Source organism: Dermacentor variabilis, chromosome 11 (assembly GCF_050947875.1).
Source record: "Dermacentor variabilis isolate Ectoservices chromosome 11, ASM5094787v1, whole genome shotgun sequence".
Classification (NCBI taxonomy): domain Eukaryota; kingdom Metazoa; phylum Arthropoda; class Arachnida; order Ixodida; family Ixodidae; genus Dermacentor; species Dermacentor variabilis.
In genome coordinates this window covers 94,949,444-94,965,493 of record NC_134578.1, presented here as the reverse complement: position 1 = coordinate 94,965,493, position 16,050 = coordinate 94,949,444, and the positions used below count along the sequence as shown (strand labels likewise).

Sequence of the window (16,050 nt, the reverse complement as noted above, 5' to 3'; positions counted from 1 at the left end):
CGATTGGCGTATGAATGCATGTTTTTTGTCGAGATTAGATAACTGATGAAAAAACTTTAAATTTTCTTTTACCTACCGTTCGAACGCAAGACTTGACTAATAATTATAAAGATAAAACACGCGGATTATATTTCCCTATATTAGCTTCTGTAACCGCAACGTTTACATGGAAACGCCGGCGGCGAACGCTTAGCACGAAGGCCATCTTTCTGGTTGAAACGCGGACTCTTGCGTCGTAGAACTCCTGTCATTGTTTCGCACATTTAATAGTTCAGTCTGAGGAGAGCTAACATAAAAGATATGTGCTGTTGGTATTTTTTGCCATTAGATTTGCTTGTGGGTGGCCATTATCAAAATTCCAAGGAATAACTTTGTAAAAAATGAATGCAAGGTATGAGCAACTCTTGTTGTAGAGAAGTGGTTGGGTTTGCGTGATTCAGAATTTGGTGCGAAAATTTTTCTCGATGCGACCTCCGACGCCGGAGTTTCCGCGACACAGGGCCCTTAACGCTCTCGCGTTAATAAATAATGACGCACTGCTTACAGTTCGCACTTGCATAAGTTGTCACTTCCATTGCCCGCTTTACACAACCAGGGTTTGGGTGCGAGCTAGTTGGTATACCATTGCAAGCATCCCTTACAGCGCATACATAGAGGGACCGAAACAACGACCAAGACAAGCGTTGACTTCCAAGTGAATTTTATTTTGAGTAACAAGCGTATGTACCAAGACACCAAGACAAAAGCGCCCCCTCTAAATCATGAAGCCACTACGAGTACGCATTCAAAATTCAAAGAAACCATGACCGCCTCCTCAAGATGAACGAGCTGTCTTTGAAAAAGCCAGTCTCTTAGCGAGGCATCCTAATGAAAACACTATGCTTATCATTGAAGCAGCAGCAATCGATGAAGGTGACTCGGTTAGTAACCCTTCAATTGCATTACCACATAAAGAACTTCCTTTTCTGAGGTCAAACATGCGCGCTCGTTCATCTTAAAGAGGCCGTCATGGTTCCTTTGAATTTTTAATGCGTACTTGTGGTGGCTTCATGCTTTAAAGCAGGCGCTTTTGTCTTGGTATCTTGGTATACAGGGTGTTTCAGCGAACACTTTGAAAAAATCTTTTGAAGTTGCCTGTGGCACATATCAAAATTCTAGTTCGTGAGCTGGTCTACCCGAAGCGGCGAACAATACTTGCATAAAAAAAAGATGCAAAATTGACTAATTAATAAAAATATTCAACTAATTACATTATGGCTCATATTGCAATTTACAAGTTATAGTCGCGGAGCTCACAAGGCGAATCCATTTGGAACGAGTTTTCAAGATGGCACGAGTTTCGATATACAAATTCCCCAACTTTGCGGAGAAATGCATTGGCGTTCCAGTTAATTTGTTAACAAAACGTCGGGTGGGCGGATGAGATTAAGAAGTTTGCAGGGACGGCATGGCCACAATTAGTACATGACCGGGGTTGTTGGAGAAGTATGGGAGAGGCCTTTGCCCTGCAGTGGGCGCAACCAGGCTGATGATGATGATGATGATGATGATGATGATGATATATAAAACGTACAACATAGGTTGTACGCCATAGTTTTCCATCAATCCTGTCCGCATAGTCGTCTTCACAAACTAGAGCGTTTTTTTCCTTTTCGGTCAGATTTATGTCACATTAAGGAAATAGCCGGAATTAATTTGTCAGCTTAATAACTACTAATATTATGGCGCAACTCCGAAAGCCTAATTGTTCTTCCCACAGAAAACGTCACAGTCAGTAGTTGCCAAGCCTTGCGTTTTCGCTACTTACTGATTTTTTGCATTTCGAAGTTGCTGCGCTAAATATTAAAAAAGAAATGAAAAAGAAAGGCTCGAGCGCATCGCGCGTACTCGACAGCCAGGCTCCTCAAAGGGGGTGTCAAAAAACTCACTTCCTTAAGTGGCTGACGTCGCCACCGCGTGAAAGTGACACCCTGTCCGCTTAACTGGCTTAACTGTTGGCCGTTGCTAAGAGCAATGACACGTCTTACTGCTAGAGCGACTCGGCTCCTTAGCTTACACCGCGTTACGCGGCTGCTTGCCTATAGCACCGGCTAAAAAGTCCACCGACGGCTTGCCACCTTTACGCAGTCGTCAAGTCAGCCTTTCGGAATAATCAATTTACAGCGCGCTTCAAAGCGCTGCCGCCTCGCGCGCATGGAGAGCGGACGCCCGCTTGCTTTGCATACATTTCGTATTTCGCGTCTGAAGTTGGAAATGCGATAGAAGGAAAAAAAAAAATGTAGCGGGCTCGAAGATATCGAGTATAATTTTTTTTTTTTCAAATGCGCAGAACCGTTTGGCCTTGTAACCAATGTGATTAGGAAATTGGCGAAATAATGTCGAATATTCGGATAATGACACATTACAGAAGAAATTGTTCAGTTCGCGGAAGGCTCCTGCTGATAGAAAGAGCGCTGTGGGTCTCGTGCGCGGCTTTCGTGCCCTGTTTTTTTTTTTTGTCAATAGCTCGACCCATGTTGGCTGTGACGCCCTATACACAGATATGTGCAGTGCAAACAGCCAGTTCTGCGATATAGGTGACCCGAAAAAAAACGAGGTTGATTACGCAGTAATTCACCAGTTTATTTTCGGAGCGTGATACATTGCACTACTTGAGTGTACGACAGTGCGCTTGCGCGCTTTTTGGCTGCGCTCCCGGCGTTCTTTTCAAAAGGGACGCTTTCTAGGCGAATCCTCCCGGATTTCGCTGACACTGGCTGCTGTTCTGCTTCTGCTGCTGCTCTCTTACCAAACAGATCGTAGACACGACAGCTTTCGCAAGGCAATCGGATTATATATAGCTAAATTTGTGTCGCCTCAACCGGCACTTCCGGTTGCCGGGTCTTCTCTCTACGGAGCTGTTCTTCGGAGCAACAAACACTAGCTAAATGTCCTGGGCATAAACAAGTACACGCGTTCGAGCCATATGATCTCTTTATTAAAGCGAAACTTCCTAAGCCTCCTTTCCCGGTGTTTGGTGCATCGACTAGCTCGGCCGAGTTTATTGCCGAGTAAGCTGGGTCCATCCTGGAGATACTGAAATAGTAAAATTGAGCTAATCCCGGAGATGACGCGTACGAAAGCGGGTCGATGCCGCAGATTGCGCGATCAGCAGTCGCGTGGATCACGTGGGCGGTGACGTGCGGGGGTTTCCGCGTCGTGCTAATTTGCTGGGCAGGAGCTTTATCGTCTCGCTGCAGAAAGCTCTGCAAAAGATGAGCAGTTTTATTGCATTTAGTTGACCGCTTTGCGTGGATTCCAGACTGCGAGTTGGATCTGCGTAATCGTTCTACTTAAGGTTTATCGGGCTTCATAAGTGCTATCGTAGGATAGAAAGAAGCGCAAAAAAAAAGGGAAAGAAAAGTTCGAGGTCTATTGACTTTGCCGGTGAGCGTAAATGTAGAATCAGCACTAATTCAAACGCGAGGAGGTATATACATACTGAACCGAACCTTTAATCTTTCTGTATTTCTGTATTTGCATGTACGTAAGCGCTGCGTATGTGTGGTATCTTCCCTTGTGTCCGGCCTTGAAGCGTTGTTTTTGACGAAATAGCCCGTCAGTCAATCCTTGAACGTAAGACATGTTCTATCTTTCCCTTTTAAATTTTCAATTTTCATCGGCGGTACGTGCTGTCGTATGCGTCTTAAAATTCACAGTTTTCTTCGTTAACTACAACGAACCAGTGCGTTCCTGGAAATGGCGGTGCGAAGAAAGAATGGTGGAACTGGGTTGGTAGTGGGAAGCTAGAAAACGAAATCACGCCATATCTGTTTGCCGAGTAATCTGAAAACAGAGTAACGCGTACTTTAAGGCAACTGCAACATGCAGACACACGTGGGAAGCGTTAGGTTAGGGTCACGTGGACACTCAAGAAGACAAAATCACATGGAACCTGCGCAGGGGTCCCTTTGATGTCCAATCTCGTCAGTACACGTAGAGCAAGCAGCATGCGCGTGGATATGCGGGCGCTGAGGGACGCCCTAAAAGCGTCTACAAGTGGAAAACGACAGTTTCTCTTTGACATGTGCGACTACAGGGCCTCTGAGTCATTGTGTTGAGTTCTCTGCAGCATGCACAAGTATATCGGAATTCTTGCTGTGAATAGCCCCAGACCTAAACCGCCTTCCACGTACTACGGGTCGTATCAGTACTTGCCGCAATATGCCAGTTTTTTGCCGAGTAAAGCGGGTCAATCCTGGAGACAGTGCAATAGCAAATTGAACTGATCCCGGAGATGACGTCACACACTTAGCCATGGGACCTTTCCAAATGACGTAATAGCGGGGCTGCTTTTTCAGGCGCACCTGCATGGCACACTCGGTGTTGACGTTGCCTGGGTTAATTGAGTGTTGCAATTCTATAATTAATAGCCTCGAATTAGACGCGAATATAAATATTGTTTCAAAAATTGTACAGGGTATCTGGGAGAGCCATCAAAATATGACTACTTTCAAATTTGCCAAACGAGAAATCGCCCCCGAGGTTCTAATCAAGAATTAACTAGCGGATTTTTTGATGATGAGCTTCTTCAAGCTTACGTTACAAGCTGCAGTGCATGTCCGCCTCTCATAGCAACTCATCTTCAAAAATACCTCGTTCTCACACGCCAGTAGCCTGTTAATAAAATCATCTATATAGCCTAAAGGCACACTGTATAAGAGGCGCAAGAGAATGCTTCAATTTGCGGTGGGTTGCCCATGAGAGCAGTTCTACGCGCTCGAGTCGCTGTATGTTGCAACGCCGTTGAGCCTCGAGTACGAGCTTCCGTCATTACGTCGGTTAGGAAAGGACACAGACGAACAACAACAACAACAACAACAACAACAACAACAACAACAACAACAACAACAACAACAACAACAACAACAACAACAACAACAACAACAACAACAACAACAACAACAACAACAACAACAACAACAACAACAACAACACAGAAACAGGTGCCTTTACCATTTGAGAAAGCGCGGTATGCACGCGCAAGAGATACGGTTCCATTTTATGAACAAAGAAACAGACAAAGAACGTCTCTCCCATTTGCGGAAGGCGACGTCGGCGAGCTCACCTTTCTTGCAGTTCCTGGTGAGCTCCTTGGTGGGCTCGCACTTGCCGCTGCCGCGCTTGAGGATGAGCTTGCGCTTCTGGGTGTTGGTGGAGCGGTCGCACTCTTCCCACGGCTCCTTCTTGTAGCGACACTCCTCTGCGGGCCGGCGAAGGGGGCAAGAAAGCAGGGTGTCGGACACAGACACTCGCGTCACGCACTTTGGCACACAAAGGACGGTGCAAGTCTCTCTCTCGGTCTCTCTAAATTACCTGACCTTGTTTTTGAGGGTTATGGCGCGGCGTCGACACTTGTAGGGCTCACTCTGTAAAATTCAGTCTCAATTTACGGCACGTCAACATTGATGCTGAATTGGCAGAGACTATATCGAGCGAAAACATTCAACCTACATATTTTGGGGGGTACTGATTTGTTTTGTGTTTCACGAAAAAGAAGCGGTTGACATATGCAGTTGCTTTGGTAGAGCTTACTGATGACGGACGCTAGCGGAACGCCCTTCGTGTGTGTGCCTGTGTGTGCGTATTTTACCCCTTTCTTCACTGTCCTCTTCCCTAACCCCTATCTCCCAAACCCAGTGCAGTGTATCAAACCGGAGTCTGATATCTAGTTAACCTCCCCGCCTTCTCCCTCCCTCCCTCCCTCTCTCTCTCTCTCTCTCTCTCTCTCTCTCTCTCGGTAGAGCTTGTTGGTGCGCTAGTGAAACATAGTTCGGCTTATTTAAAAAAAAATATTGCGCGGAAGAAGTAAGCAGGAGCACAGCAGAGAAGACGGGATGTTGCCTAGAACGCGCCTCGTCCTGATTATTACTGTGTTCGTGTTTGCTAGGTCTACGATAATGATTTGTTTAGTAATACGTAGATGCGTTGAGCTCAAGCAGCAATTACATTTCCGAAGACGTGAGGCTAGAAGGTTGCCGCCGGCACTCGAACCTCTATGGCCTTGATGTATATATATACATAATATTTCGCTCTTTGTTTAAGTAGTGCGAGCGCCTGGAAATGCCCTGACCGTTATGTGCACGTAATCTCCTTTGTTAGTGGTTTTTTTTTTCTTTCATGTTTCTTTACGATAGTTCATGTCATTTTAATCGAATCACTCCCATCCGGAAAAGCACGCCGTGTAAACATCAAAGCTGATTTTTGTTTCCGTTTTCGGTAATGTTTTCTTTAGTAGTTCACCTTACGAAGACTAGCGTTTCGTCGTTTGTGTCACGATTTGTGATGTGTCGTCTGAGGCTTTCGCCACATAAAATTTGCTCGACAAGAAAAGACTAAACCTATAGGTACAATTCTTCTGCTCATCGCATTTCTCAAACTGTCACAAACTGCTGACTTGAGGTCGAAGCAGAAAATCATAGAAATGCACACACACACACACACACACACACACACACACACACACACACACACACACACACACACACACACACACACACACACACACACACACACACACACGCACACACACACACACACACACACACACACACACGCACGCACACACACACACACACGTTGAGTCTCATAATATTGCTTTGAGTGCAATTTTTTCCGCTGTGCTGCAAAGTGCTCATTAAAAATTAAATTCTGCGGTTCCTTGGATGATGCGCTATGCATTCTTGCATGCAAACGGCCACAAAAGCCCTTCTGCGCTTCTTGAAGGACACTGGATTGTACGAACGCTTGTGACAGTGGAGATTCCTCTGCGACTGACTGGGAATGACTGATCGCTATCTTTATCTCCTTATCCGCTGTTCCCTTTTCCTCATCCCCAAGTGTAGGGTAGCCAAGTGGGGGCGTCCTTGGTTAACCTCCCTACCTTTCCCTCTTTGTCTCTATCTCTCTCTCTATCTCTCTTGCAATTTGACCTGCCAACACCACAATATTATCGAGAGGCACGCCATAGTGCGGTACCCCGGTATTTGAAACCCAGGTATTTTGACCACCTGGGTTTCTTTCACGTACGCCCAATGCAGCAAACACGGGCGTTTTTTGCGCTTCGCCCCTGCCGAAATGCGACCGCCGCGGTCGAGACTTGATCCCGCGCCTCGAGGCCTAGCAGCGAGACGCGAAAGCCACAACGCCACCGCGGTGGGCCTTGAAAAGTGCTCGATTCACTGTAAACTGTTCATCGCGCATACACGCGAGCGTTTCCAATACCGCACAGACGTCTCGCGTTTAGGCTAGTTTCAGGTCAGGTTGCAGCATAGGTTTACAATGTGGTCGTATAGAGCACACATTCTGGTGAAACCTCCTAACAGGAGCACGCGGTGCAGTCCTTCCTTGTATTACAAACGCCTGCGACCCTCCGCTATCAGTTTAGTTTCGTCTCCACGGTGAAGTTAACATAGTGGCTATCATACTCGCCTCGACGCTTCTTTTTTTTTTCAGGGAAAGCGCGGAGAGCTCTCCAAAATTCGCAGCAGTTACAACTAGCGACGTTCACTTTCCCGACAGCACCAGGTTTGACAACTGCAGATAGTGCCCCATCATTCTGCGAACATTAAGCAGCTTATTTATTGAAGTAAAAAATAAAATCAGGCTGGAAGTTAATTTGACTCTCACTAGGACCCGTGACGTTTGTGGCAGTCGTCAGCAGCACCAGAAATTAGAGAGTCAAACAACGAGCAAAATAGAGAATAAAAAGTACACGAGAAGCATGCGAACTGAAAGAGCAACAGTTTTCTTTTTAACAAAGTTTGGAGTCTCGTGAGATGAAGCTGCTTTCTTTTTCTTTTAAGTTTCAGAACGATGGTTCTGTATTCTTCTTTCTTTTTCTTTTTTTGCGGTTACTTTTATGACAGCAAGGAGTGATATGCACGCTCTCATGGGTCCACGAATGTCAATGTTTACATTTTCTTTTTGTCGTCGTTAGCCGATGTTTTGAGAACGCGATCCCGGTGTTTCGATTACATTGTTCGCTACACTTAAGCTATGCAGAGCGCGCATATAGCCAAGCCAAATGAATATATGCAACTGTATATGCGTGTTGGAAGCCTGCTATAAGAAGACAGGAATCTCGGAATAACGCTACTGATTCTTCTGAAAAGTTACGCCTTTCAAATAGTACACACTTCTACTTATATGTATATTACTAGGTCGCGTATAATCGTCGTAAATTTTGCGGAGTCCTTGCTTTCTTCTTTTCCTTTTTGTACTTCGAAATACACCGTCGAAGTTCTAATGCGAAGTTAACGCGCGCTACAGTCTTTCTCCAGTCCAGGTAACAAAATTAATGCTCATCCTACGTGCATAACTCTGCGTTAGAAAGAATGTACAGTATTGTTCCAGGCGGTAGCCGTGTAATCACTCGTTCGCCATGCCGTGCAAAAAGCGCAGCGGCAAAATATGGTGCACCTATTCAGACTACATAAATCAAAAAGACGGGTCCCGTAATTTTAGCCATGTTACCTATGTAGGTGGCGTTCTCGGGGACGGTGTCGATCCCACCAGCGGTTGCGTTGCCGAGAGTGGTCCGGTTGCGATAGCGGTCGTAAGAGGAGCCATAATAGCGTCGTCCGCCGTAGTAGTAGCTAGAGCCGTAGTAGCTAGAGCCGTAGTAACCGCCGTAGAACTTGGGCTTCCACCTCTTCCTGCGGTGACGCAGCGTCTTGTACAGAAGTACAGCCCCGAGCACCTTGGCGACATCCTTTTGTTTGATGCCTTTGTGCTTAAGACCCTTTTGCACACCATACATTGTGGCTACCGGCATGCCACCATAGAGAGGGTGCGTAGGTGCAAACACGTGACCAGGGCGTTTCTTACTGCCACCGAGGCCACTGCTACCACCCAGAAGCTGTCCTAGAAGTCCTCCGGGCTTCTTGGGCGCGGAAGGGTAACCGCCTGGGTAGACACCTGGATAATGACCACCAGGGTAGCCTCCCCCACCAGGGTAGTGACCTCCCGGGTAATAACCTCCCGGGTAACCCTGACCCGGGTATTGTCCGGACGGATAGCCGTGTCCCGGTGCAGGATATCGTCCACCGGGATACCCTGGCTGAGCTTGTCCTTGCCCCGGATACTGACCACCGGGGTAGCCCGGTTGACCTTGACCGGCACCAGGATAATGACCTGGTGGGTAACTGGGCTGGCTTTGTCCAGGATATTGGCCTGGAGGGCGGCCTGGCTGACCCTGGCCCGGATATTGACCACTGGGGTACGCTGGTTGACCTTGACCGGCACCGGGATAGTGACCTGGTGGGTAACTGGGCTGGCTTTGTCCAGGATATTGGCTCGGAGGGCGGCCTGGCTGTCCCTGGCCCGGATATTGACCACCGGGGTACCCAGGTTGACCTTGACCGGTGCCAGGATAACCGGGTTGAGTCTGGCCGGGATACTGACTCGGAGGGCGGCCTGGCTGACCCTGGCCCGGATACTGACCGCCAGGGTAACCGGGATTGCTCCCGGTCGGACGTCCAGGTGCTGAAGGACTTCCGCCCGGGTATCCAGGCTCCGCGGGAGGAGCGCTAGGAGTCATCGGCTTGAATCCCGGAGGATGTTGACCACCGCCCGGTTGCTGTATGGGATTGACTTGTCCAGGAACTATTTTTCCAGGCTCCATTGGTGGCGCGCTCGGAGTTTGCGGCCGATGGCCCGGTACGTTTGGATAAGAACCACTATGTCCTGGGTAGGATGGGGCACTTGGGGGAGGTGGCCTGGGAGATGGCTGCGTAGGGTACGGTGCGGGTCTCCTCGTGGGATATGGGGCAGGCTTCGGAGTAGGGGCCGGAGCAGGCCTTCTGGTGACATATATCGGTCCTGAGGGCTTCGGCTTTGACGGCTTTCTGCTGCCTCCTGGTCGTTTGAACAACGAGGAGATAGAACTAGACAAGGAGCTGGAAGACGAAGATGAACCGGAGGAACCTCTGGAAGAGCTGGACGAGCTTCCAGAAGATCTAGAAGAGCTTCCGGAAGACCTTGATGAGGAACCTTGAGACAAAAATAAGACAAACACGCTTGAATCTTGGTAAGCAAGGCACTGCACGTTGAAAGCGGCGTCGCAACACGGAAGCCGAGAAAAAATCTTGTAGGCTGAAGCGAGCGGTTTGTCGCAAGCGACGAAGTAGATAAAGCAGAATGCTGCAGTCCTGGACGCAGATGGTGCTTGGCACGTTGAAAGCGGCGCCGAAGTATGCAAGAATCGGTGAAGTAAAGCCGAAAGGTTTATCTCAAGAGCAGAAGTTGAGAAAAGACAGTGGCTGGCCCTTGGCACAGATGGTACACTGCGTGTACGCGCGCTGAGAAAGACGTGCCAATAGCGAAGCATTCGCTTTGTCACAGGAGGCTTCATACAATGCGAGCACTGGGTGCGTCTCACGCAGGTGGCAAAAGCAAAAGTCGCTTACATTTCGGAATGTCGTGGCCTCAAGTCCTTGACGTCGGCGAAAGCAAGTGTTCTATAGTCCTGGGAAGCTTCAGGAAGTGTGACCGAGAGCCAGAAAATGCGAAGCTCATAAAAAAAGAAGCTTTTGTGTTATAGGTAGCTTGCATGTGACGTCCTGGACACAGCTCCTCACTGTGATTGTTCACCAACATGCTGCTAGGATGACTTCAGTGCAAGCCATCTTATACGTGGTGTTCGGTCGTTTAATAGCAGTGTCTCGAAATTTCCAGTGCAGTCACATCACGTCAGCTGTGCAAAATGGCAAGCGAAGAAGCCAGAAGAGTGTTTCGCAAGCAAATGCTTTGCTGACAATGTGCTTCTTTCAAAGGGTATGCAAAGATAACGCGGCGTATGCAAGCAATCAAGCTTGCTTGTAGCACGCAGGAAGGATGGCATAAGTTGAAGTGCTCATGTATTGTACCGTAGAAAAAGCGGACATTTTCTCAGTGCTCTTATTGATAAAATTCCCACCATGCTGATGTTTCCACTTGCATTTTCTGTGGCACTTGTGGTCATTATTCAAATTTCGGTAACGGTCACACAGACATTATGCGTGGCTCAGCAAGCCAGGGGACGTCAGCGGGGAGAAAGCAGCTACTTTCCCTCTCAATTTAAGGTTTAGGAAAACGTATAGCTATATGTAGTCACTAGATGGCTTGAAATGTGCAAGTGAATGAAGGGAAAAAGGTCATGTTGGTGAGGTATTATAACATTTGACTCAAATATGCAAATGACTGTGCAAGATACTTCAAATCGACTTCCTTGTCACACTGTCAGGCAATCGTGCTACAATGTATATCTTCAAAGGATGTTGCCGCGCAATGTAAGAAAAGTGACTGCACATTGCACCGTTCGCGAGTAGTCTTTAAGTTCAGCCTTAGTTGCAAAAGCACTAGCGGTGTTTGCTTCATCTTGAATTGATGCCTCGCCAAGACGGGAGAGGTAGATGGATCGTTTTGTCCAAGGTGTCGGAACGAAAATTTTCGTTCTAGTATAGGTTCGTTCCACTGAAAGAAATTCCGTTTCGAGTCTTCCCCGGAGCAAAAAAAAAAAGAAATGTTTCGTAACATTCATAACGTCTTGGTTCGCATGCAAAAAATTTTGAAGCAAAGTAACAATAAAAACATAGCATTTATTTTTCTAAATGAGTCCATCATAAATACTGAGATCATGGTCAGTGCCTGGAGTCACGGCACTGAGCATGATCTCACAAGCAGCACGTCATTGAGTGTACTCGGCGAAATGCGAGACCGCTGTTCCGATAAAACGAACTTAAACGAACGAACGAAATGAACCGAAAAGCGATCCAAAATATTTCGGTTTCACTCCGAAGCCAAATAATAAATAACACTTTGGTTACGTTTTCGTGCCGTGAAAAATAACGTTTTCCTTTGTTTTTCGTTTCTGTTTTCATTCCGTTCCGACACACTGGTTTTCTGAACAAAGAATACGGTGCTTGAGCATATAACAAAACGAAGAAATAGGAACTTATTCGTGTATCCAGCGTATCCAGCCGCCTTTTGAAGCTACTCATAGGGTAATCCACACTTCCGAAAGAAAGACGGCACCAAGGCGACTTGTGTGCATCTAAGGATGCGACTGCAAACAAATCTCAAGCACTCTTGCACAACATTGCCAAGCATATGGGGCAAAATGAATAGACGCATGCACATGCTGCGAGAAGTTTCAAGAAAAAAATACAGGTAATCCCTGTGGTGTTTGGAGGAGGCTCTTAACAGGATTCCTTTCTAAGAATCGGAGTCATTGAATAGTGATTTGCATACTTTAACCTAGTAGTCAGTGGGGATAGCCGGGTTGAGCGTGTCTGGCGTCATCGTACTGACCCGTGGCTCCTGGTTGCCCATGTCTTGCACCGACATGCTGGTTTGCAGGATAGCCGTTTTGTCCACGTCCCAGATAGTGATCCCTGGAGTGGCCCGGCTGGCTACTTCCCTGGTACTCACTACTAGTGTAACCCTGATGTCTGCCGTGTGGGTAAGCGGGCTCCGCAGGAGGAGCACTGGGAAGCACTGGTTTGAATTGAGGAAGTTTCGGAATTCCACCTGATGGCGTTCCAGGATTCAGCCTTCCCGGAGGTTCCTTTGCTGGTTGCATTGGTGGTGCGCTTGGCATTTGCGGCCGGTGGCCCGGTGTCTGGGGGTAGGAAACCATGCGTCCTGGATAAGATGGAAATCCCGGATAAGAAGAGCTCGGATGTACCGGGCTGCTTCCTTGTCCAGTATATGGAGAGCTTGAAGGCACAGGCCTGCTTCCATATCCAGGATAAGGAGCACCTGGAGGCACGAATCTCGTTGGTGGCATAGTGGGATATGGAGCCGGCCTTGGAGTCGGGTCCTGGGACGGCCTTCGTGTGTACATACGTTCAGGAGGAATGGGATTCGAACCTTGCCTATTGGTTCCAGGACCTGGCGGCAGGTAACGTGCTCCAGGATACCCTAACTGACCATGTCCTGCAGCTGGATACTGGGTCGGTGGGTAGCCACGTTGGCCTTGACCAGGAAACTGGCTTGGAGGGCGACCAGGCTGAACGAGTCCTGCGTGCTGACCACTAGGGTAACCTGGATAGCTTGCAGATATGTGGCCTGACACCGAAGGCCTTCCGGCTGGATTGCTAGGTTCCGCCGGAGGTGCGCTAGGAAGTGCCTGTCTGAAGCCCGGAGGATGTGGAACTCTCCCAGGTATTTGCGCGGAACCAAACTGTCGTAGAGCTATGTTCCCCGCTGCCATTGGTGGCGCACTAGGTATCTGTGGTCGATAACCGGGAGCTTGAGGATGCGAGATACCACGTCCCGGATAAAAGGGAGCGCTCGGAGGTGCGGGTCTGCTCCCATGCCCTGCATAAGGTGCGTTCTGTGGTACTGCTCTTGGAGGCGGCATGGTAGGATACGGAGCCGGTTTTCTGGTGTTGTACGCATGTCCAGAGGGTTTCGGATTCGACGGTTGCTTGCTACTTCCCGGTTTCTTGAGTAGTGACGAAAACCAACCAGAAGAGGTGCTCGAAGAACTTTTGGAGGAGCTTGATGGGCTCCCAGAAGGCCTCGACGAGTGTCCGGAAGACGTTGAGGAGCTAGAACCTTCAGGTGAGGTTGGGAAGAAAGAAATATTTGAATCTTGACATCCGTGGCGCATTTAGCACACCGAAAGCGCTGTTGAAGCACAGCAGCGGAGGAGCATCTTACGGCAATGGTTTCTTGCTATAGCAGGCGAAGTCAGGAAGGAGACGACGTCACCGGTACAAGTAGTCTCCCCAACTAGGCGCAAGCATGATGAGCTTTGCATGGCGCAGCAATACAGATTCCTTTTCGAAAAATAAATCTTACAACTACATCTCTTGCGTGTTTTAAAGGCTATTTCAGATCAACTTTCGGCGTCGGCTATGACACTGCCGTCAAAATGAGTTTCGAAATAGTTTTAATTACGCCTGAAGCGACGCCGCCTGAAATCAGTCGAGGCATCGATGTGAAGTGGGATTTGCCGATAATCGTTTCTTGCGATTGTATGAAAGAAGGACCTGAATGAGGTCACGGTGAGGCGCTCTGAGCGTCGAATGTAGCCTGGAAGCACATGTAGATATTGAAAAGGGTCCGGTGCCTTTTAGGCGACAGCTTTTCGCAGGGAGCTTCGTAGTACTTTAAGGGACGTTTGAGCACTGTGCTTCATTACGGTGGTGAAATCTGAGTGCAAGGAGGGTTCGAGAATTTGTCGTATACTGTGTTTGAAGCCGACAAGCAAGCGAGGCTGCTGTCAAGCTCCAGAGAGTATCACACTGCAAGAATGGCAGAGAGAAATAGCAAAGTACATGAAGCGGTCAAGCTCGTATACACTTCTTGGTTTCGAGCATCCAAACTTTGACATCGGCGTGTTTGATGCAGTGATTTCATTTCAAGCGCAGGTGGAAGCCGGGTTCCTTGCCTCAAAAGTATGCGAACAGATGAAGCACGAAGAGCGCATCGGAAGGCGTAGCAACATAGTGGCCGCGATGGACCTACAAGCAAATTTTAGAGTGAATCTGCATTTATACAAGGACTTATGTTTCTCTCAATAAATCAGCTAAATACGTTTGCAGCGCAGGAAATTTTCAGTCTATCAACTCAACCTTAAGTGAAAGAATACAGTTTATTTTCTGGCAATAGTAAACGTTTGTTGTGCAATTCTGCAAGGCTGAACAGATTGCAAGCAGCTGGCTGCGTTGGAGCACTGCACACCAGTAGGAAGCGACCACACAGTCTTGAGCTGCCGGTGGCCGCATGACGCACACGCAAAAGAAACTTCGCAGCGCACAAGCGAGCGAAAATTGCATAGACATCAGGCAAGAGAACACAGATACATCAACTTGAATATCTTGTTCACACTAGTAAACATGTCACAACACTTGAAGCTTTTATTATATTTGAAAGAATTTTCCTCTAGGAAGAACACTGGACAGTAACACCTGTTACTCTCGTTAGGCACCAGATTTTGCGGTATCCTTAAAAGCGAATAATCTCTCGTAAAAGAAGTTGAAAGCCGCATACTTTCGTGATGAAAATAAATTTCTGTTGAGGGGCAGCCTGAATATATTTATAAAGAACATCTTGGGCTAGTTCGAGTAACTGCAACTGAGTAACAGTGGAGAGACAGTGGAAGGACAGACTGTCCTTTTTTTTCACGTTCTAGGTGACGCGCCAAAATCAGAACGTACAGCAAACAAGAATATAAATTTTGCTGGAACCGGAAAGTGCTGAGGTACGTAGTTGGTATATGCAGTGTTATACTAAAAGCAAGCAGAGTTTACGCGACCTTCTTTGCAAGGACAGGGCGGCGCAAACAATGTAGCAGCCGTTTATTGTGTTTTGTCTCTCCTATTTTAGCTATGAGGACAGTCAAGTGTTTCCGTGAAACGGATTTTGAGCCGTGAAACTGCGTGAGGAAACGTCTCCGCCACATCCTCGCAGTGATTTTGGACTTCGCAGCGTCTGCAGGGCAAGATTTTCGTTCCACGAAAACATCCATATTTAGCGTTGTCGTCAAAGAAAGCTCCACACGGCCCGGCAGCACACGCGAACATGCTCAGTCTTCTTTCAGAACACTTTTTTCCATCACGTGATTGACTCAGACGCAAAGAGGCAGAAACATTTATTTACAACGTCGTTAAGATGATGACGGAGACGTAGACAAAGAGCCTCTCACGGGCTTGACGAAGGTCTACGCCCCCTACAAACTCGTTTTCTTAACAAGCTGCCTTAGTAATGCGCAGCAGTAGTGGCTTCTAAGAACGGCAGCCAAATGCGTTCGAATCAAATGTGCGCATTGCGCAACAAGTTGTGAGTTTCTACTCAGGTAGTCGGCAGTAAAATGCCGTCCTTTTGAAGCAAGAAAACTAAATAGGGAAAACTGAGTATCAAGAGGGCAGCCATTCCGCACCATGCTGGTTCAAGCGTTGGATTGGATTCTGGGATTTCGCGTGCCAAAGCCACGATTTCATTATGAGGCACGCCGTAGTGAGGGACTCCGGTATAATTCTGACCACGGGGGAATCCTTAACGTGGCCCAAAGCACGGGAC

General features: G+C 47.8%; 1 protein-coding gene across 2 annotated transcripts in view; it reads right to left on the bottom strand.

The window, feature by feature from the left end:
• Window positions 1–16,050, bottom strand: part of LOC142563878 (uncharacterized) — a 95,470-nt gene that overhangs the window by 24,170 nt on the left and 55,250 nt on the right. The window contains exons 3-5 of one of the 2 annotated variants that reach the window (XM_075674555.1): window positions 12,331–13,581; window positions 8,515–10,032; window positions 5,108–5,242 (exon numbers count right to left, since the gene is read on the bottom strand). In XM_075674555.1, the coding sequence (XP_075530670.1) occupies window positions 5,108–5,242; window positions 8,515–10,032; window positions 12,331–13,581 (2,904 nt within the window). The remainder of the gene's footprint in view (window positions 1–5,107; window positions 5,243–8,514; window positions 10,033–12,330; window positions 13,582–16,050) is intronic. The other variant, XM_075674556.1, reaches the window with a different exon arrangement.